General features: G+C 51.1%; 1 protein-coding gene across 2 annotated transcripts in view; it reads right to left on the bottom strand.

The window, feature by feature from the left end:
- The window catches only part of Trappc12 (trafficking protein particle complex subunit 12), a 59,958-nt gene that overhangs the window by 6,793 nt on the left and 30,891 nt on the right, over nt 1-22,274 (bottom strand). For both annotated transcript variants that reach the window (XM_027937754.2, XM_071601310.1), the window contains exons 5-8: nt 22,037-22,175; nt 13,522-13,634; nt 3,421-3,493; nt 627-700 (exon numbers count right to left, since the gene is read on the bottom strand). In XM_027937754.2, coding sequence (XP_027793555.2) covers nt 627-700; nt 3,421-3,493; nt 13,522-13,634; nt 22,037-22,175 — 399 coding nt within the window. The remainder of the gene's footprint in view (nt 1-626; nt 701-3,420; nt 3,494-13,521; nt 13,635-22,036; nt 22,176-22,274) is intronic.

Raw genomic sequence — 22,274 nt, 5'->3', positions numbered from 1 at the left:
TCAGAACAGCCCAGAAGATGCTCATGGTGCTGTTCTGGAGTGGCTGCCGCTCCAAGGCTGGGCTCCGGGACTGCTGGGCAGCTTCAGAGCTCAGTGGAGGACAGCTGTGCCCAGGGTGGAGGCAAGCAGTCGTGGGCTGCATTTGAAACACAGAAACTGAAGAGCACTACTGCCTAGGCTGAGGGCCGTGTGCAGCAGAACAGGCTGGGAGAAAGGAATGACTGGCAGGCCCCACGCATTCCTCGATTGTCACACAGGTTCTCGGGTGGAAAGCTTTGGGGTGCGTGGGGTTGGTGGGGTTTCTTGACCTCAGAAGTCATAAGCATCAATCAACACTGAGTGGGGATGGAAGGAACCCACCAAAGCCGGGAACAAAAGAACCTGCCTGAGTGGAATTCAGAGGAAGATAAGGGGGATGACCCATGTTTGTATGATTAAGATTGACCACATCAATCCTGCCTTCTAGAAATAACACAGATTCAGCCCTAGGGTGTCACTGAACTCCACTGAACTGCCCGGGGCTCGGCTGGTCTCTGCTCAGGAACATCACCTGCTCTCGCCCAGTGCACCAGCCCCTCTCCGGCCCTCCTCTGGACACAGTGCTCCGCAGCTGGCTGGCCACGTACCTTCATCAGGAGCAGGCAGTTTGCCATGGAGTACAGCACCCGGCCCAGACGTGACCTCCACAGCTGAACGGAGGCTGCAAAAGAAGAGCAGCTGGTCAGAGTGTCCAAAGGTCGGGCCTGTGGTGGCCGGGCTATGTGGCCAGGCTTTCCGAAGTCTGATTTACAAGCCTCTCTTGCTAACACCACGGACTCCAGCCAGAATGTTCATCCTGCTGAGGGTTACACTCGAGGCAAGATGCACAGCAGGCACATCCGGAGGGCCTCAGTGGCTCCAGGAAGATGCACGCTGCAGAAAGGCTGTAGCTTAGCCTCAGCTCAGGCAAAGGGCCTGGAAATCCAACAGGAGCACCAGGTTAGAACTCCCAGAAAGGCACCAACCTTCCTGTGGCTGCGCCCTGGTGGGAAGGGCCTCAAGGAGCTAGCCACGAGAGGCCACGAGGCTCCTGCACCCCCCAGGCAGGGGTGGCAGGGAAGCAGGTTCTCCCCAGGCTCTGCACCGGCTGGCTCTGCTTTAGTTCCTAGGACAACTTCCCAGGCCTTGGCTCCTTCATCTTTTAAAGGGAAACAACAATCCCTGGCCTCTTTTCTTCCCAGGGCTCTGTGAGGGAGAACCAGCAAATGAGTACCAACGTCCACCTGGACAGGGGAAAGCAGCACAAGGCCAGCTCCCACGACGGCCGCGCAGCAGCTCTGGGGCACCGGCTCCTGGAGGGGCAGTGCCCGCTCTCTCCCGCTGTACCCACTGCTCATCTGCCATCCTTCCACTGAGTCCAAACCTCCAGGGCCTGTCCTTCTATGGTTCTCATGGGCTCCATGGCTCCACGGCCTCCGGGGTCTAGAGAGGCCCCATAGCGGCTTCTGGCACGAGGGAGGGCTGGCCTGTGGCTCTGTTTACACACTGAGGTCACCGGGAGTGAGTTCTGTGCTGGGGACTCAGCTGACTTCAAAGTTTGTATTTCACTGATAATTAGGTTGAGGCCCAGAGAGGCAGGGGTATGTCATCTGAACCCCTGGTCAGTGAGCCTTGCCCTGGGCTCAGTCCACTCCTCCAGAGGAACCCACGCTGCTGGAAGGCAGGAAGGGCTTGCTGCGGGACGGCGCGGGGGATGGGGTAGTGGTGGTGGTGGGGGACACAGGCCCAGGCACACCTCCGGGCAGGCCCAGGGGCTTCCCCTACCAGCCAGCACCGCTGCCCTCTGAGATCATGGCTCCCTGGAACCAGGCTTGCCCCAGCTCCCAGAGACATGCGTACTGCCCCAGCAGGCCACGCCCCGTCCTCCAGCACTCACACACCTGCAGCTCCGGTCTTCTCACCGCCTCCTTCTCAAGGAGCCTCGGTGCGGCTGGGCGCCGTGAGCGGCCCTCTGCCGCCCTCTGCAGGCCTCGCCAGCTCGGTTGTGCCTGTGAGAGCCCCAGGAGTGGGACCACACACCTGGCCTTGATGTGCTCGTTCCTCTAAAGGCCCAGGGGCATCAAATGCAGGGGCGGGGTGTCAGGGTGATGCCTTCCCCAGCCGGCCTCGCAGGCACACACACACCAGACAGACAACACACCCACACTCACTGGAAACACAGACACAACCACACACACAAACCACACCCACACCTCACACCATGCACATACCTACCCACCCACACATCCCACACATGTGATTTCTCCAGGAAATCACATGCAGTTTCTCAAGGATGGAGGGCACAATGGGGACCCAGGGTGACGCCCCTTCCCCACACGTCCCTCTTGCCTCCGGTCTCACTGACCTAGCTCAGTGCCCTGGGCCCAACGGGGGTCCCCCCAGCTCTCTTCTCTTCCCACATGTGAACACCTAATGGCAGTTCCGGAGAGCCCAGGTGTATCAGGCCTGAGCCAGCAGTGATGTGGATCTGGGCGTTTACTGAGCAGGTGGCCGCGGGGAGGAGGCAGGGGTAGGGATGAGGGAAGGAGGGCCTTGCTGGGAGTTCGCGTGGAGCTGGGGTTGCAGCACCTTGGAAGCTCACCCCCACAAATCAACTCAGCGTGCTGCAGCCAGGACACCTGCTGTGGGGTGAACCTGTCCCCACTTCACAGGGCAAATACCAGCCCCAAAGTCCTGCTCGTGGTTTCGAGGAAGGGGCCTTGCAGGTCACTGGGGGCCTCTGAAGGCTTTAGTGGCTTTATAAGAAGGGCTAGTAGCATGCTTGCTTGGCCTCTCCATGTGATGATGCCCTCTGCCACGTTATGACGCAGCGAGAAGGCCTGACCAGATGCCAGTGGGAGCTGTTGCATTTCCACCCCAGAACTGGAAGCCAAATAAACAGACCGAGGCAGTGACCTTCTCAAAATATAGATCTGCACCCACAGCGACCCCGAGCCCTGGGGTGTCACCCTGTTTCCTGCAGAGCAACATGCGTGGCCTCAGAGGCTGCACCCTGGACCACCTCCCCAGCCACTCTTCCTGCAGCACTGGCTCATGTCTGGTCCCACCCTGCTCCCTCCTGCCATGGGGGCAGACCCAGGTGGGTGAGGTGCCCTTCCTGCATGGGAGGCCTCCTGAGCCACAGGCTGGGCTAGGCCCTCTGTCAAGGCTCTCTCAGAACCGCCACCTGGGGGAGGAAGGTCACCTGTGTGGGTGACAGGTGGGTTAAGGTGCATCTTCTTCCCTGCAGATAGGCGCAGGTCTAAATCTGCACACAGGTCTGCAGCACAGCCACAGGGCTCAGCTTGCCAAGAGGAAGGAGTGAGTGACTGCGTGACTGTCACAGAGGGAGAGAGGAGGAGTCCCAGGGCCTGTGCGGCTCTGCTGAGAGGAGATGCTCACCTTGCCGGCTCTCTGGTGTGACGCTGCTCATGCCCCCGTCTTCAGCTAGACCTTGCTCCAGGTTGGCTAAGATCTGCAGTCATTTCAAACAGGAAAACAAAACCATAAAATTGAGTTTGCGTCTAGACTTGTCACAATATATTCCAGGTAGAGCAAATTTCTCTGGATGAAAACCAATCTGTCAAGGAATGTTCACACGGATACATCTCAAAGGCCATGATGACTATCACTCAGAGGTGACAGCAAAGAGAAGGGCCTGTTCTCTGCGGAAGGTGGAATTTGGGTTTATGACACTCGTAAACCACAACGAGACATTGTGCATAGGGACACGTGGCTTTTCTTTTTAAGAAAAGCATCAAGTATGTGACACATGAGAGTGATTATCAACTTTTGTTGAAATACCGTCTCATTCTTCCAGGCTGTGAGGGGCTGTGGCCTTTTTTAATGTACCAAATAAATATTGTGCAGCTGTCGCTTCATGTAGATCGTCCTGCTTGGTTAATAACTCTTGGTTGCTTCTTCCACGTTTTGGTTTACACTGAAAGACAAGTTGCTGTGGCCACTATCATTTAGGTACAGATTTTATTATTTTCTTGAGGGGAAGGACAGGAGAAAGTCTTAAGAGTAAAGACTATTTAGCAGGGAGACAGCAGCCTCAGGCCGTTCACTGTGGGGAAACCCCTCTCTCTCACCAGGCCACCTACCCAGCCTCCACTGCAGCGTGAGCAAGGAAGCCATGGTTCTATAGCCCGCTCGCCTGTGAGAGAGGACAGCAGCGGCCGTGAACCTCGACCTGTGGCATGCCTGGGGTCCTGCATCAAATGGTCTCCTGGCTAGTCTGTCTTCTGTGCAGTTGCAATCCCTTGCGCTGGAGGAGAGGAAGCCCAGGAAGGGAGGGAAGGAGCCCAGTGGAACCCTGACCATGCAGATGGCCAGTGCCACTAGGATTAGGGCCACCAGTTCAGTGACCCTGGGCAGGGGGGAGGAAGCTCTGCGTGGAGGGCAAAAGCAAAGGTGGAGGGCAGTGCTGAGGCAGGTCGCTCAGCAGAGGGCCGGTGACGGCCCCGCCTGCCCCGACACCACAGCTCACCAGTGCACTCTGCTGACCCCCAGACCTGAGGGGAGCCCTGTGCCTATGGGCTGTGCCGATGAGCCCTGTGTTCCAGTGGGCTTCAGGGAAAAGAGGGGCAGCCCCGATGGGCAGATGCTGGGAGGAGGATCCTGCGCTTCAGAGGCCAAGAGGTGCCCAGAACAGAAGCTCCAGCAGACCAGCAGGAGCAGAGCACGGCGGCACTCCCCGCTGCTCTCCTGTCCTCCTTTTGGAGAGTCAGCTTCATTTGCTGGGGCCTGTCCACACAGTGGGGAGGGCACTGAGGTCGAGAGGAAGCTACAGCTGCCCTCTGCGAGGAGCCCACATGCCAGGTAGGGGGACTCCGGCAAGGCGCTACAGGGTCTGCAGAGGCCCAGGCTGCAGAAGCGTGTGAGCACAGGGGAGGCTCAGCCACGACAGTGGGCCGTCTGCCGCGGGTGTCTGGTCCTCAGCACTGCTTCCCATGTGAGGGCTTCTGACACATACAACCTACCAAAACAGAACCATTCAACCAACTGTTGAATGAAAGCTGTCTGCAGGTCCCCTCCGGATCAGAAGTGCACACCACGTGACCCATCAGAAACCCCGGTTCACAGTCAGCAGCTTGCAGAGCTGCCAGAGCCAGCCCTTGCACTGTTGAGCAAAGACACATGCGCAAGAAAGGCCACCTATACACATGAGAGTGACCAGAGCCAGCCTTCTGCACTGCTGAGCAACAGCACATTGGCCGCCAAAGGCCACCTCTACACTGAGAGTGACCACAGCCAGCCCTCTGCACGGCTGAGCAGCAGTGCATGTGCCAGCAAAGGCCACTTCTGTACGCGAGGGCAACACACAGCCTGTCTGTAGCGAGGTAAGCTGCTGCACCTTGAAGGGACATTTGCGGATCATTTCCTAGTGATGGAGTGCTTCTCCTCAGCACATGCAGTGTTCTCCAGGAGACAGCATGCATCAGGCTACAAAACAAGTCTCAGAGATCAAAGAGAATCAAAATGTCATGGTCTTCTCTGACTACGAGATCAAAAACTAACAGAAGAAACTTCAGAATACACACAGTCACTTAACACGTTATTGAACAATGTCACTGAATATATAAATCTAAAGGAACATTTAAAACTTTCTGGAAACAAATGCAAATGGAAAGAATGAACCTAAACTTAGGGTCAACAGCAAAAGTAATACTAAGAAGGAAGTTTACAGCAAAACACCAGCAAGAAGAGAGATTTCAAATAAAAACAGTGCATCTTGGGACCAAGAAAATGAAGAGAAATAAAGCCAAAATCAACATTAGGAGAGAAGTGACAGAGAGCAGAAGTAAGCCAAACTCAGACTGAAAAATACAAAAGACCATGAAATAATGAGTGTTTTTTAAATAAGATAAACAAAACTGATAAATCTTTAGCTAAGAAGAAAAGATCCAAAGAAATAAAGGTGAGGAGGCATTACAACCGAGACACTGATATCAGTAGAGATTGTCATGAGCAACGCTAGGCTAACAGACTGAAAGACCTAGAAGAAATGAGCAGACTTCTGACACATACAACCTACTAAAACAGAACCAAGTTTAGGGCCACCATCATACTGAATGCGCAAGAGCTGAGAACATCTCCAAGGTCTAGAAGAAGACAATGCTTTTATTCAAATAGTACTGGAAGTTTTAGCCAGAGCAATAAGGCAAGAAAAAGAAATAGAAGCATACAAATAGGAAGCCAAAGTATTCCTATCTGCAGATTTTATGATAAATATAGAAAAATCTAAAGGCTCATCAAAATACAAATAAACATTTAATACAACATTTCTAGGTCTTCAAGATGCACTGTTAGGTTTTTTTTTGAAGCTTTCTCTTTTTGGTAGAGGTGTTTTGCTGTAAACTTCCTTCTTAGTATTACTTCTGCTATTGGCCCTAATGTTGCAGGACACAAAATCAATGTGTAAAAGTCAGCAACATTGTTTTTTTTTTTTGGTACTGGATAGTGAACTCAGGGATGCTTAACCACTGAGCCCATCCCCAACCCTTTTTGTATTTTATTTAGAGACAGGGTCTCACTGAGTTGTTTAGGGCCTCACTAAGTTGCTGAGGGTAGCTTTGAACTTGTAGTCTTCTCGGCTTAGCCTCCTGAACTGATGGGATTACAGGCGTGCGCTATAGTACCTGGCTTCAGTAGCCTTTTAACACATCAATAACAAGACTGCTAAGAAAGCAAATATGAAAACAACTCCCTTCACAATTGCCACAAAAGGTATGTATAGAGCACCACTTAGAGACAGTAAGGAAGCAGAAGGAAATCAGCAGAGTAAGGTGACAGGGTGGGGGAGGGGAGGGTCAGTGAAGGCACTGGGGCTGAAATGGAGCAAACGAGGAGCCATGCATGGATGAACAGGTGAAGATGCTCGTGCTCTTATGTACACCTCAGTGCATTAACAAAAACACGAAAAACAACTCAAAATGGGCCAGAGAGCTACATGTGAGACAGGAAACTAGAAGAAATCATAGGGGAAATACTTCAAGACCTTGGCATGGACAAGGTTTTCTGGATAAGACCCCAAAGCTCAGGAAACCAAAGCAAAAATAGACAAATGGGATCATAGCAAACTAAAAAGCTTCTGAAAGCTAAGAAGACAATCAAGGCATGAAGAGACAACCCGAGGAATTGGAGAAAATATTCACTAGCAAGCAGTTATCCAGATACACATGAAACTCAGGAAACTTAGCAACAACAACACGGGTGCTTCAATTAAAATGGCCAAACGATCTGAATAGATACAAAAGTATTTAAGGAAAAATGCTCAATATCATTAGCCATCAGGAAAATGCAAATCAAAATTACAATGAAATGTCATCTCACCCCAGTTAGAATAATTACTATTAACAATCTAAAAACCAGCAGGTGCAGTGGCTCATGCCTGTGATCCCAGTGGCTCAGAAGGCCGAGACAGCAGGAACATGAGCTCAAAGCCAGCCTCAGCAACAGCGAGGCGCTAAGCAACTCAGAGAGACCCTGTCTATAAATAAAATACAAAATAGGGCTGGGGATGTGGCTCAGTGGTCGAGTGCCCTTGTGCCCAGTCCCCGATAACTCCCCAAAATAAATATTAAATAAAAATAAAAAACCAAGGGAGGTGAGGAGAAAAGCTCTCATGCACTGTTGGTGAGAACGCGACGTAGTACAACCATCATGGAGAAGAGCATCGAGGTTCCAGCCACCCCTTCTGGACATATAGCCAAAGGAAATGCCATCAGCCTACCAAGGGAAAGCCCACGCCCACTACGGCAGCAGGACTCAAACAGTTACGTATGGAACCAGCCTAAGTGCCCATCAAGAGATGCACAGGTAAAGAAAGACTGCACACATGACAGCGGGGTGTTCATCAGCCACAGGGGAGAACGCAATCCTGCCACATGCAGCAAAACAGGTGGAACTGGAGGACACCAGCCTGAGCCTCATGTTCTCTCTCACACGTGGAAAGTCAAGATGATGAGGTACAGCCAAGCACAGACTCGGGGCTACACAGCTTGGGAGGCCAGGGAGCGTGGCGTGGAAGGCGGGCGGGTGAAGGAGGCTGAATCAATCTGTGCCGCTGGGTGGGCGCTCAGAGGAATATCACACTGAGCCCCATTGATGTGTGCGATTCATACATGCTCACGAAAGTAAAACAAAACTGTCCTAAAAATAACATTTATTTTTAAATGAAAAAAGAAAGCCACTGTTGCTTGAAGCCAGAGCTTTGGAGTGGTGTGTCCCACGGCAGTGGATGACCTATGCCTGAGGCAGCTCATTTTAGGCATGCCGAGGTCAGTGCTGCAGCACACTGGTTTTGTTCAATTGGGAGCTTCCATACGGGTTCCTCTTTGGAGTCCTGGAGCAGCCCCTCTCTGAAAGCAGCTGCACTCATGAGAAGAGGCTGCTGGCAGGGAGTGGGGGTGGAGGGCAGCACGGGGCAAGAGCTGCCTTCCTGAGAGGAGGGTCTGATGGGCCACACCTTAGTGCCTAGCACTGGCTTGTCCTGGGCTGCCTGGGAGGGACAGGCTGCATCCCAGCCGTGCAGACAGCCCCCAGCCATCCACTGGGGGGGCAGGGAGGAATGAACACCTGGTGGTTTTGTCCAAGGACAAAATCGTATGAATGCCTTGAACCATCCCAGCTGACTGTCTTGTTCACAACAGGATTTAAAAAGGCAATTTGTACCCTGTTCAGATTTAAAGGACCCAAAGCCTTGTTTGAGTTCTATGCAGTCATCTGGAAAGGTGGTGGAGGAGGTGCCCTAACTGGAAACAGACCCCATTAGTCTGGGGCCACAGTTCTCCAGAGGCTGAGAGGAAGGACCCTTCACACCTGTCCCTTGGGTGACTGTCATGTGTTGTGTGGTATGCTGGGACAGGACTTATGTGAGGCATCAGTACAGATGGCTGAGAGGTGGAACTAACTCAGGGATCTGAGGACTCACTGACCCTCTACAGTCCAGACTAAAGGGTAGGTCAGCTCTGTCCTGGATCTCCAGGAAGTCCAGGCTCTCCCCTCCTCACCACCACATCCCAGGAGACATTTCAGAAAAGAGGCTTCCCAAAGGGATGTGAGTTTCTTGGAGCTGCTCCAGGGCACACAAGAAGTGTTAAGTACTCGCCAGGTACCAGCACTGTGCTGAGCCCTGACTCAAAGCCCAGGGGTTGTGAGCAATACTACTCAGGCCAAAGAGGCCGGGCTGATCCAGGCGGAGCAGCTGGTCCTGCAGCCAGCAAGGCAGGGCTGGATGTGGAAGTTCTCACTCTGTTTGTAGGGCTTCAGGACACCCTCCCAATCACTGCCTGTGTTTGGGCAGTGTCCTCTGGAGCCTTCGTATCTTGAAGACACGTCTAGAAGGAAAGAGTACACAGTGCCGAGGAAACAGGGCAAAGCGTGCAGCATGTCAGGCCTTGTTACCATGTCAAGGGCCTGCTTCCCTGGGCTTCACAAGCCTTGAGCTCACTGTGGTGCAGCCAGACTTGTGCCAGGTGCAGGTGCCAAGTGGCTGCTGGCTATTCCCAAGTCCTGGCTTGTGATATGCAGGGTATAATCGAGGGGCTTCTGGAGGGCGAATGTCCACTGTGAGCAGTCGGGACATAAATCCTGCAAGCCCTGATAACAAGGGCTGTTCCATTCCTTCAGGGGTACAACAGCTTCTCCTGCAGGTGACCATCACCTCATGTTCTCAAGGGCAAGCTCCATGGCGTCAGGGCGTGAGCCTCCAAGCGAGGCCCTCGAGCCTGCTCCACTTCTCTCCAGGTGCCAGTCGTTCCCCTCCTCTCTTCTCAAGCCACAGTCAGCTTGCTCTCTGTGGGGAGCAGAACACTGAGCAAGGCAGCCATCGGGGCCAGGCGGAGAGCTGGCCGCAGTGCACGTCCTCAGTATGCTGATGGTGGCCTGCCTGAGAGCAGCTGGCCAGTGACAGGCAGTGACGGCTGTTCTCACTTCCATTTCTAACTTTGTGTACAAATAAAACAGCAGAACTGAATACGTCCATCTGTCAGAAATCCCTTTTAGAAAAGCTATTAACCCCTTCTAGAGACCGAGCTCTCAACCACCAGCAGAGAAGCCAAATACACTGGCACCACTGAATAGGTTTCTCTCCCTCCGCCTCCTCCAGATGTGGGTGAAGCTCTAAGGAAGGACTCCTTTGCCTCTGGTGCCCTCAGCAAGCTCTCGTGGGCTGGTGGGGGCTGCAGAACAGGCAGGTGGCATGGGGTTGCTCTGGAGACCATGCTGGGCACATCCATGTTGGCAGTGAATGAAGCACAAACTGATCAGACACCGTTACTGACGGGTTCTGTATCTGCTTATGCAATGGCTCTCAGGAAGAGGTTCACTTGGCTTTCTCCCAACTGCCCTGCCAAGTTCTCAGACCCAGGGGAGGAGATCGCCTGCAGAACTAGTGAGACACACGGAGAGCAAAGACGGAGGCATCTGCTCTCAGCAGCGCCACGAGCCTCTAGCCACGGCGCCACGGCACTCACAGTGAATCATGGTGTATTTCACTCTTCATTGGTGTAATTCCTTTGATCTACACATTTACTGATTCACTACCGGCTCAAATAGGTAAAACCAATACTTGACTCCTTTATAAAGAGCAGAGGGGTGTCCTGATAAAACTGGGCCCCCACAGAAGCTCCTGACATCACCCTGGTCTGGGACTCACATGATGAACACACAGACTCTAATCATCCCTTGGTGAGTCTTCCAAACTAGGAAAAGTTCAGCTGCTTCTGAACAAATGACGGGATTATGGATGCTGAGAATTCTGTAGTCAGTTATATTTTCCACTCTGCCTTGGTTACTAGGAAGTAGACACCAAATTTGCTTTGAACACATCTTTTACTGCACCAACTGTACTACTAGCTAAATTTTATTTCTTTGTCCCAAGGTCCTCATTTTTTTCAATAGAAAAGGTCTTATAAATGAATTCACACATTGCATTAGTCTTGAAAACAAAAGAACTAACACTCCCTGTAATCATGTCACCCATACGTCTCACCTCTAATGCTATCGTCTACTTCTCTGAGATCAGATGCCATCACTGCCCCATGGGCTGCCTCTGAGAATTAACATTGCCCTGCAAATCAGAATTTCCCTGCGAGATGGCTTTGGAGTGCAGTGCCATGTGGGCCCCACGTTACCCCTGGGGCCCACACAGCTCGGCAAGGACCAGCTCCAGGAGCAGGTCTGAACACTCTGCACAGACTCGCGAGTGGACGTGGCCCACCCGGAGTGCAGCAGAGGCTGCCTCTGCAGGGGAGGCACAGACGCTGGTACAGGGAGGAGGAGAGCCTCCTCCAGGCCTCCTCACTTCTTACAGAACACATGGCAGTGATGATGGAGCATGGGCCCAGAGCCAGACTCCTTGGCTCAAGTCAGGTGACCTCCTTTATAGGACGGGATATTCTGGGAGGGCAAAACCAGACCTGGGTGTGAAATGAAATTACCAAGACCTTATGGCAAGAAACCAAGGCCTGGGGAAGGGGTTGGTTCTGCTCCCCTCTCAGCCTTTCTCCAGGAAGCCTAATTAACCATGGGTCTCGACCTTTTGGATGGTAAGTAACTGCCCTAAGAGTCTGACCACTCCCTCTTGAAAAGTAACAGATACCTTGAAAAGAGCCGTTTCTTATCTGTTTCCATGAGCATGCTCCATGTTAGAGACCCTGCACAAGGCCCTCAGCCACACAGATGAGGAATATTTTTTAAAAACATTTTTTAGTTGTTGATGGACCTTTATTTATTTATTTATTTGTATGTGGTGCTGAGACTTGAACCCAGTGCCTCACACATGCTAGGCAAGCGCTCTGCCACTGAGCCACACCCCAGCCCTAGGTTTTTCTTTTTTAAAAAGAAAAAAGCCCCAATGATAAGATGGATCTAAGATGACATCAAATAACATCTAAATGTTGTGAGAAACTAGGGATCAGGGCTCAGAATTTGGAGTTCTTGTTTTCTCTGGGCCCGCCAGCATAAAATAAAGTTTGGAGTTCTCCTGTCTGAGAGCTGCTTGCTGCTCCTCAGTCAGTTCCCTTCGACACTGCAACCCCTGCTTCATGGGTTGCTCAAGGATTGCTGAGTTAATATGTGGCTCAGGAAAGGTGGAGGGCTCATCCCGAGCTCCACGTACCTGCCTGTCAAGAAGAAAGAGGACAAGTGGCCAGAACAGAGTGCGGAGGACTCCTCTCTGACCATGTGTTAGTTGCTCTGAAGCCTGAGGCAAGGGCTGCGGCTAGTCCTTAGTAAGTGGGGCCTGGGGGGACCTCGAGCACGTGGGAAAAAAGTAAGGACCAGAGCGCTGGCTCACAAAACTACTTTACTCTCTTAACTTTTTCACTCTCTAATCACCCCATGCCTCAGTTTTCTCTCCCAAATCGTAAAAAATCTTCCTGCAACAATCTGATATGGAGGTGAATGAAAAACAGGATAGTTTAGAGAGTTATTGATCTAGAATTTCTCAGTATCAAGTTATGCAGTTCCTAATTCTGGAAATAAATATATTTTAACTGTGTTTTAAGATTCAAGAAAAGTGTTATCATGTAAAAAAGTTAAAAAAGCAATTTCTTCAACTGGTCAAGGCACAGGAAAGCAGCACAGTTCTTTTTATCTTTTAAGTTATGTTATGAAAAAGTGGGAGCAGATGCGAGCCTGTGGGCAGGAGGGCCTGAATCCCATGCCGCCCTGCAGAAGACCCTCCGGCACAGCCTGGGCAGGCTCACCTCCCTGCTGGGTGCTGACAGCCCTGGGGCTCACAGAACTCCCACAGGGGAGCTGGCTGTACCACGCTTTTGCTCCCAGCAGCTGCCTGTTGCTGTGGTTTTTAAGCACTTCCACCCAGTGGCTCCCCTGGCCTGCAAGGGGCCTTGCGAGGGGATGCCATTCCTCACCCGCAGGAGGAGCCTCACGGCTGCCCACTGGAAACAGTGAAGATTAGAAATCCCACATTCCTTCCTGACATTTCTTAGCATGAGTCTGATCGGCGGACGCGACGGATGGCAAGCTGTCTTTGTATAATCACTGTCACAACCAGGGGTCCCTCAGCAAGCACCCACAGCTCCTGGGCCCCGGCATCAGTGTGCGAGAGGACTGTGTTTCAGTGCTGCTGCGGTCTTCTGCCTGGCACGGTGCAGGTGCTTGTGACGTGTGGGCGCATGCGTGCTCTGGCACACGGAGGCCTGTCAGAGGGCAGCCAGGCGGGTGCTCATGTGTTACTTCCACTTAGGTAAGTGTTTCTGCTTTCTTTTACCCAGAGTACTGAGACAGGGGAAGCTCAGCACCCAGCTTCACTTATTGAGAGTACTGAGGAAGGGAAAGCTCAGCACCCAGGCTCTTCCAACAACCATCCTCCACCCTTGAAGCCACTCTGGCCAGACCAATAGATACCATGGCCATACCAATGTATGATGACTTGGTTTTGAGAAAGGAAGTGGTGCTGGTGTCAGCGGGAGGGACGAGTGCAGAATGGCATGACACAGGTGGGGAGGGGCTGGGGACGGCCGTGGTTACCTTGCTGCAGACGGTCTTGATCCTGTGCAGTCTGTCCAGGGACTCCTGTGGATTGCCCAGGTACTGCTGCAGCTCTGCATGCAGGATACGCATAGAAAAGGGGACCATGGAGCCTAGAAGTGAAATCAAAGCTGGTTAGTCTGCTGCTGTGACTCGCATGCTTCCAGAGTGGTGTCCGTGAAGGAGGCACCAAGTGGCCCAGCAGCAGGGGGGACCCAACCCCTTTGTTTCTCGAGGTCAGCTGGGCATGCATGCTGGTTTTCTCTGGAGAGCAGGAACTAAGTATCTCCAGATAACCACCAATAGAGAGAGGCTCTGCCACCATCCCACGGAGATGCCAGACAACATGCAGACAGCAGGAGAGCCCCACCTCCTCCAGGGAGAGACAGCGTGACACCCAGGTGCGCGGACATCAAATGAAGGCTGCCCAGGGCTGGGTGAGCCCCTTGGGAGGCCCAGGGAGCAGAACTGCCAGTGTGACGTCAGGCTTTCTTCTATTTTCATGCAATCACCACTTTTCCCTTTCTCTCTCTTTCCCTGTCCCTTTATTTTGGATTCGCTTCTGCATGTCACGGAGAACATGCATCTTGTGACTTTCTGGGTCTGGCTTATTTCACTTAGCATGATGGTCTCCAGGTCCATCCATTTATCAGCAAATGCCATCATTTCATTCTTCTTTATGGCTGAGTAATATTCCATTGTGTACATGGTAAAATCCCATCTACCCTGGTTGGTTCCATAGCTTGGCCATTGTGAATTGTGCTGCTATAAACATTGATATGGCTGGGTCCCTATAGTGTGCTGTTTTTAAGTCCTTTGGGTATAGACCGAGGAGAAGGGATAGCTGGGTCAAATGGTGGTTCCATTCCTAATTTTCCAAGAAATCTCCATACTGCTTTCCATATTGGATGCACCAATTTGCAGTCCCACCATCAGTGTATGAGTGTACCTTTTCCACCACATCCTTGCTAACTCTTATTGTTGTTTATATACATAATAGCTGCCATTCTGACTAGAGTGAGCTGAAATCTTAGGGTGGTTTTGATTTGCATTTCTCCAATTGCTAGTGATGATGAATATTTTTTTCATGTATTTGTTAATTGATTGTACATCATATTTTGAGAAGTGTCTTTTCAGGTCCTTGGCCCATTTATTGATTAGGTTATTTGTTTTTTTGGTGTTTAGCTTTTTGAGTTCTGAAGATGGAAAGATCTACCTTGCTCTTGGATAGGCAGAATTAATATTATCAAAATGACCATATTTCCAAATGCACTATACAGATTTAATGCAATTCTGATCAAAATCCCAGAGGCATTCCTCATAGAATTAGAAAAAGCAATCATGAAATTCATCTGGAAAAATAAGAGACCCAGAATAGATAAAGAAATCCCTACAAGGAAGAGTGAAGCAGGTGGCATCACTATACCAGACCTTAAACTATACTACACAGCAATAGAAACAAAACAGCATGGTATTGGCACCAAAACAGGCTGGTAGACCAATGGTACAGAATAGAGGACACAGAGACCAACCCACACAACTACAATTGTCTTTTATTAGACAAAGGTGACAAAAACATGCATTGAAGAAAAGATAGCCTCTTCAACAATTGGTGCTGGGAAAACTGGAAATCCATGTGCAACAAAATGAGATTAAACCCCTCTCTCTCACCATGCACAAAACTCAACTCAAAATGGACCAAGGACTTAGGAATACAACCAGAGATCCTGCGTTTAATAGAAGAAAAAGTAGGCCCTAATCTCCATCATGTGGGACTAGGCCCCAACTTCCTTAATAAAACTCTTGAGGCACAAGAATTAACATCAAGAATCAATAAATGGGATGGACTCAACCTAAAAAGCTTCTTCTCAGCAAAGGAAACAATCTGTGAGGTGAACAGAGAGCCTACATCCTGGGAGCAGATCTTTACCCCTCACACATCAGATAGAGCACTAATCACTAGATTTAAATCTTAACATGTTTTTGAAAAGAAAATATTTAACATGTTATTTTAAAAATGTCAGTGTCCCTCCACAGAACCTCTGGGCACCCTCGTTCCATGCATGGTGACCATGCCCCCACTCAGGCTTCAGCCACCGGTCTTGACAGAAATGCAGCCCAGGGCTGGGGCTCTTCTGTGGCAGGAAGGGGATGGCACATCCTCATCAGGAGCACTGTTCCCACACACTGTCCCCATTTTGTGTGACCAGACATCCTCCAGTGCCAGCCCCTCACCAATACCCCTGAGATGGAGGCAGGGAGGACCACATGCCTCACACAGGTGACATCTTGAAGGATGGACAGAGGCCAACAGAAGGAGAAGAATGAAGGGAACACCCCTTCTAGGAGAAGATGTGGTCACCGAGTTAGACCAGAGCACAGCAGCTGGAGCCTGCCTCTCAGCTCCAGTGGACAGGTGGATCTGTGAGGAACGCAGACACGCCTCTGTCACGCTCTGAGGGCAAACACACGCCAGGCCCTGGACACAACCCACCACCACCCCTGTGATAGCAGGCACAGGTCACTGCTGCCATGTCACCAGACCTTTATTCCAGGAAATGCACATAACAGTCCCTTCACCCTGATGCTGAGCCTGCCTGTCACTGAAAAGCTACTGGAAGTCTCAGCGACATCCTTCATGCTAAGGGTGGCTGTCAAGTGACATACGTATATGAGGCTGCCACACCAACCCTTGGGCCTGCCTCTCTCCTGCAAGGAAATGTGCTCGGGTAGGAAAAGGCCAGTCAGAATCTCCAAGGAAACTTGATTCCATGGATCCGTTTGTGAAAGATTCTCACATCTAGTCTTGACCTGCCAAAATTGAAGTTGGTATAAATATAGTAGAAACATTCTTGTTAATCATTTAGAAACCATTAAATGAAAATACTCCGTCAAAATTCATTTCAGACCACCCCCTACAGTACTCAAAACCCATGCTGCCTGCCACTGCAGAAAGCTAGAGGACATGCACAGAACTCAGCCAGGCTATGGTGGGCAGGGAGAGGGGAAGTCTGCCGACTCGAGGGGCCGTGGTTGGGTGGCAGGGCGGCCAGCAGTGTGGAGCCCCTCCCTCACCAGCTATCTGCACTGGACAGCTGCATCCTCTCTGCGACAAGGACAGGAGGTTGCAGAGTGGCTGGACAGACGCCAACCCACAGCACTTGGCACCACTGCGGGCTGGCACCTGCAAGGAGCCCATTGAATTCTTTGCCCAGCTGTGGCAGGTCAGCTCTGGGCACCACCTCAGGAGTCTGAATGGGCCACTGCTCAGCACTGCCTTCCCTGTCTCCATCTCCTCCCCACTGGGCTGGGGGGCAGCCCAGGGAAAGCTGTGCCTTCAGCTTCCCTCCTTTGGCTACACTCGGCAGGGAAACGCATTGTATGTGTGTCCATCCAACAAGAGTGCCACACTCACAACCCACAAGTCACCTTCCACTCGGGGCTGTATTTCTAAGTAGGAAAAACCTACTGAGAAAGTTGAAGAGAAAAAATCCTACAGCAAGTACTTACCATCTAATGCCTAATTCAGCTAATGTGTCTGGAGTCATGAAACGTGATGGCCTATGTGTCCACTTCACTTCCATTAGAGAGCCACAGCATGCTGGGAAGGCACACCTATGCAGGTGAGCATAGGGGTTTCTGTGTGGCCACCCAGGTGCTGTGTCCCTGGGGAGGACGTACCACTCCTGCTCCCCACACGGTGCCCCTGCTTGCAGATGACTAGGCCACAGTACAGGGCAGCCCTGGGGTGTGTCTGGCAACGTCTTTGGTCCTGTGTCTCAGGACCTGGCCCAGGCCCAGGCCAGCGCAGAATCTGTCTGCACTTGCTCCTGTCACAACCCTATGTGGCAGGAGCTCCCTAAAATGTGCTAACTACAAATAAAAAATGTTATCTTGATGAATTTAAATCAGATTCTCTTTTCTCAGGTTTAGAAATAAGATTTTCCAGAATAGGAGGAGATATTCCTAAAATATGTGACAAAGGATCAAATACCTAGAACACAGAAATAAACCTCAACTAGTGACGGAGGCATTGAGAGTGAGCCTGAGGAGGAGAGCCCGAGGATGCGGGGCTGCCCTGGCTGTGGTCAGTCCAGCAGGGGGCCTGCACGCCCTGGCAGTGGTCACAGCCCTCGTGCACTGCTGTGCAGGTGGAAAGTGGCCCTGGAGACAACCTGCTGCTTGGAGACAAGGCTGCAGCTATTTAGACCTCAGAAACTCAGAGGCAGGGTGCTCAGTCTTCTGGAAAGACCCTAATGTGCGCGGGGCGGCTGTGGAAGTGCATGGATATGCTGATTGGGAAAAAAGCAAAACTAAGACAACACACTCATGATGAGTATTTAAAAAGCAAATCTCACACATAGAGGCACACACTCTTGCTCGCTCTCTACACGTGTTTGGATCTCTGTGTCCACACATGCACATGCGGAGTGGACATGCAAAGACATGATCAGGAAGGATACGTGACAGGCTCATGGTTGTGATGGCTTTCAGGAGGGGTGAATGGGGAGAGGCTCAAGGATGGTATGCCAATGGGCACATCCGTTTTTACAGAAAAACTCTGGACCGTGAGCCCAAATAAACCTTCCTTCCTCTAAGTAGTTCTTGTTAGGTCTTTTGGTCACAGAGACACAAAAGCTTACTAGAACAAAGTATAAGTGATTAGAGGCTGGGTGGAGTTCACCAGAGGCTAACCAAGAAGTCTCCTCTGCAAGCGGCTTCCAAAGGCTTCCTGGAGAGCCTCGGAGTGGTGCTGATGGTGTGGGACCACACCGGACGGGGAAGCTGGGTCACTCGCTCACTGCAAAGAAACCCTTCCCTAAACACTCTCATTGTTGAAAAAAAAATGCATGAAGAAAAATGCTTGGTTAAGAATCTTAAGACTGGCTGGGCGTGATAATCCCAGCTTAGGAGGCTGAGACAGGAGAATCACGAGTTCGAAGCCAGCCTCAGCAAAATCAAGGTGCTAAGCAACTCAGTGAGACCCTCTCTCTAAATAAATTACAAAAAGGGGGGGGGGAGCTGGAGATGTGGCTCAGTGGTTGAGTGCTCCTGAGTTCAATCCCCAGTACCCCCACCCTCCCAAAAAACCTTAAGACCATAGGAAAACATTTAGGAGGAACAAGGTCACAGAAGCCCCACAATGCCCTTCTAAAACTTACTGTTTGTCAACACAAAGTACATCCAGTCCAACTAAGAGGACATCAAGTACAAGACAGATGAAGTCTGGAGCAATCATGAAAGAGCTAGTGTCTTTGTTTAATGTTTACATTTTAGAAAGTTTCAAATGTTGTTGAATATAGAGTGAATTCAGACAGGGATATCCCCAATCAGGGCTTCTCAAAGGGACCTAAGGGGTAGAATAGAATGAAAGTAAACAGCGTTTAGTGAAAACGCTATCACAGTCAAGCAGACTTGGGCACAAGCGTTGTGGGGAGCAGTGGTGCAGGCACGTTGGGTAGAACTATGTGCACCACAAGCAGACTCTCAAGGGCCCCTTCTGGAGTCCAAGGTCGGTGACAGGAAGACAGCCAAGGAACACCTGTCTGCTCCTCTGCCCCCAGAACACGGCTCGTGGGATCACTGTGCAGCTCAAGTCCAGTTTCTTGAGATGAGAGTGGCTCACAGCAAGTTAATCCAAACTGTTTTTTTTTTTTTTTTTCTGGTTTTGACATCCTCTAGCTGCATGGCCAATGCCCATGCATGGACCTTCCTGAGCACATGATGGTCACAGACTGGAGTGTAGGTGAGTCAGGTCTGAGTAACTGAAACTGTACTATCTTTAGGGGGCACTGTGGGGACCCAGCAGATGCACACAGTGGGATTCGCACGACCTCCTAACTGCTGTATCCCATCTGGCAGACAGCGTGTGCACTGTGAACAGCTGCTCTGGGTCGACACATGGTTCCTGAGCCCTGGGGACACCCAGGCAGCATGAGAGCATGATCCACGAGGACCGTGAGGAGCAGAACCAGAAGAAAGGGGTAGAGAGTGAAGAAGGGAAAGGACAAGGAAGCTGGCAGAGCACCAGGCCAGGTGGCCCTCACATCCTGTGGCTCTCGGGTCCCCCAAACCTCCAGACCTCAGCCCTGGGCTCTGAAGCTGGCCTGCCTCATGTCCTCATGACTCTTCCAGATGGCAGGCCAGACATCAGTGCTGGGAGCCAGGAAAAATCTAACTGTGTTTCAAGGGACAGAGTGTGACTGATGGAAATGTCAGAAATACTGTTCCTTTCTTAGGTGAAAACAACGACTTCATGATTTTTACACATGATTCATCACATGTCTTTTTATGAATGTTCTGAATGACTAAAAATTAGTCCAATATTTAAATGAAATATATTAAAGCTCATTCATAAAGGTTATTTATTTGTTTGTATTGCTATAATCTCCTTTTTAAAGCATATTTTAATGACTCACTTTGCTTATATATTGCAAGCTAAAATGAAATGAATGAATCAAATTCTTACATTTATGCTTGGTACTCCACCAAATGAAAAGAAAAATTAGTAAGCATTCCATGTAATATTGTGGATGAATGTTATACACGTTAGCTCAAGTGACATATTTCTCCTTTGGAACTGGAATTAGCTGCTCTGTGATGCACAGTCACTGGCTTCTCCTTATCCACACCCCCAGCAGTTCAACCCCAGCCGAGTGGGAAGTGGCCCCGAGGCTGCACATCCTAGGACAGAATGGCCTCAGTGAGAGGCTTTTCTCACAGGAAGCCCTGTCCCCTCCCCCAAATGCTCTGTGAAGACAGCCAAGAGTACAACCCTTCTCAGGACGCAGAAGAGAGCACCCAGGTGACCCCGGGCACTCAGGAAGCAGGGCTATCGACAGTGGGGGTAGACCTCCCAGGGAGTCTGTCCACTCCTCTTAAACACCTGTTCTGGGCTCGGGCAGCTGCTGTAAGCAGTTGCTGTGAACCTACATCACTGGGCCTGAAGGACAAGAGCCCAGACTTCTCGCAGCAGCAGCATTAGGGTGCCTTGGAGCTCAGCACCATGAAGCGGGGGGCTGCATGCTCCAAGCTCTGAGCTTGGTTGGTAGCAGACAAATCACCATCGAAACCAGCTGCCAACTCCCAGCAAGGCACAGAGAAGCAGAGGAGCGGGCAGGGACAGGGCTGGGAGCAGCCAGGCAGACTGGAGAAAAATTTTTTTCATCGCTGAAGGAAAACAGATGTTCCTCCTGAGAAAAGGCAGAACCGCTGCCCGCTGGCAGCACTGCAGGCAAGGCCGACTCTAGAGGAACAGCGCCACTTTCCCACGTAGCCCTGCCCTTAAGCGTTCCAGCACCGCCTGTCACAACCACTCCACGGGACTAAGGCTCATTTTCTGTCAGAACCACTCGACGGGACAAAGGCTCATTCCTCTTTTGGGCTGGCAGTTTGCAATCACCCTATAGTTAAAGATGAGCCTCAAATGGTTAGAGGGTGTGAATGAGAAAGGAAGAAGGCAGCACCGGGGAGGCCAGTCAAGTCACATGCTGGGACAGTGTCCTAGAACCCCAGAGATGGCTGTTGCTCTGTGAGGGCAGGGAGGAGTAGTGGAAATTACACATGGAGTGGACGAGCTTCAGGGCAGGTGCACATGGGACCTACTTGCAGAGAAAGAGAACTGTGGGCCACAGGGAGAGGACTGTAAGGCCTGTTCCCCATGATGGCACCTTCCTGCTGCCCAGCCTCCGGTCACTGCTCCTGCTGCTCGCAGCAGGCACATTCCCAGGAAGGTCATCGGGTGTGCTGGGGATGCAGGGTCCCTCTGGGAGGCCCCACTTTGAGGACACTGGCTCCCTGCAGCTCCCTTTTCCTTCTTCCAGCCTAAGCTACTTTTCAAACAAGGGTCCTGCCTGGGATCTCTCCATGGAATGGCACCAGCACCAGAGCTTTAAAATAAACAGGAATAGACGGGCCCTGCCCCCAGGCTGCCTGGTAGCCAGACAGGTGGCACAGTGGCGCTGCTAAGTTGCATGGCAAGTGTTTGTTGAACCTCCAGGAAATTGCTAAAGGCTTTAAAGTCGGTGTGCCGTGTATGTTCCTGCTAGTGGTGTGGAAGGGTTTAAATGTCCAATTACAGCAATGAAGAATTTTTTAATTAAAAACAAACAAGCCAGGAATAGAGACTAGGGGAAAACAGAGCAAGATCCCAGTGGAAAAGATGGGCCTTGCTTCATTGGCAGTGAGGCACATGCAGCACCAGGCCACGAGACATCGGCTTTTCCTGTGGAGAGCAGCAGAGAGTGTTTGCAATCCTAACACCCAGTCATGCTGCAGGGTCCTAGCAGGTGCAACAGATGGCTCCTGAGTGACCCCAGGACGCACTGGTGTGTTCTGTCTAGGTTGGTGTGTTTATAACATTGGGTGAGATCACTTTGTAGGCTCAGGCTTGTGGCTGGGCTATTGCTTTGACTCTCAGGTCTGGCAGAACAGGCAAAGGGAGGATACCCAATTACGCACAGCCAAGCAGAGTGAAGTACGCGAAAAGGCACCAACATCAAGTGCGCCGTCTTACCCCTGCGCCCAGGGTACACGTGTGGGTAGTACTCGTAGTACAGGTCGGGCTGGTCCAGACTTCCAAAGGGCTCGAACTCCATTTCGGCATTCTGGAAAAGGCCTAACTTCACGAGCAGGGCCAATCTCACAAACCAGAGCTAAAACGCACGACAAGATGGACCAACAGGTTATGTTCACACATCAAGTTCACAAAGTCCTCTTCCTTATTAACCTGCTATCAGAGCTTGTTTTCTAAT

Source organism: Marmota flaviventris, chromosome 14, assembly GCF_047511675.1.
Source record: "Marmota flaviventris isolate mMarFla1 chromosome 14, mMarFla1.hap1, whole genome shotgun sequence".
NCBI lineage: Eukaryota > Metazoa > Chordata > Mammalia > Rodentia > Sciuridae > Marmota > Marmota flaviventris.
Note: the sequence above shows the minus strand (reverse complement) of the source record. Positions and strands in the feature narration are given on the sequence as shown.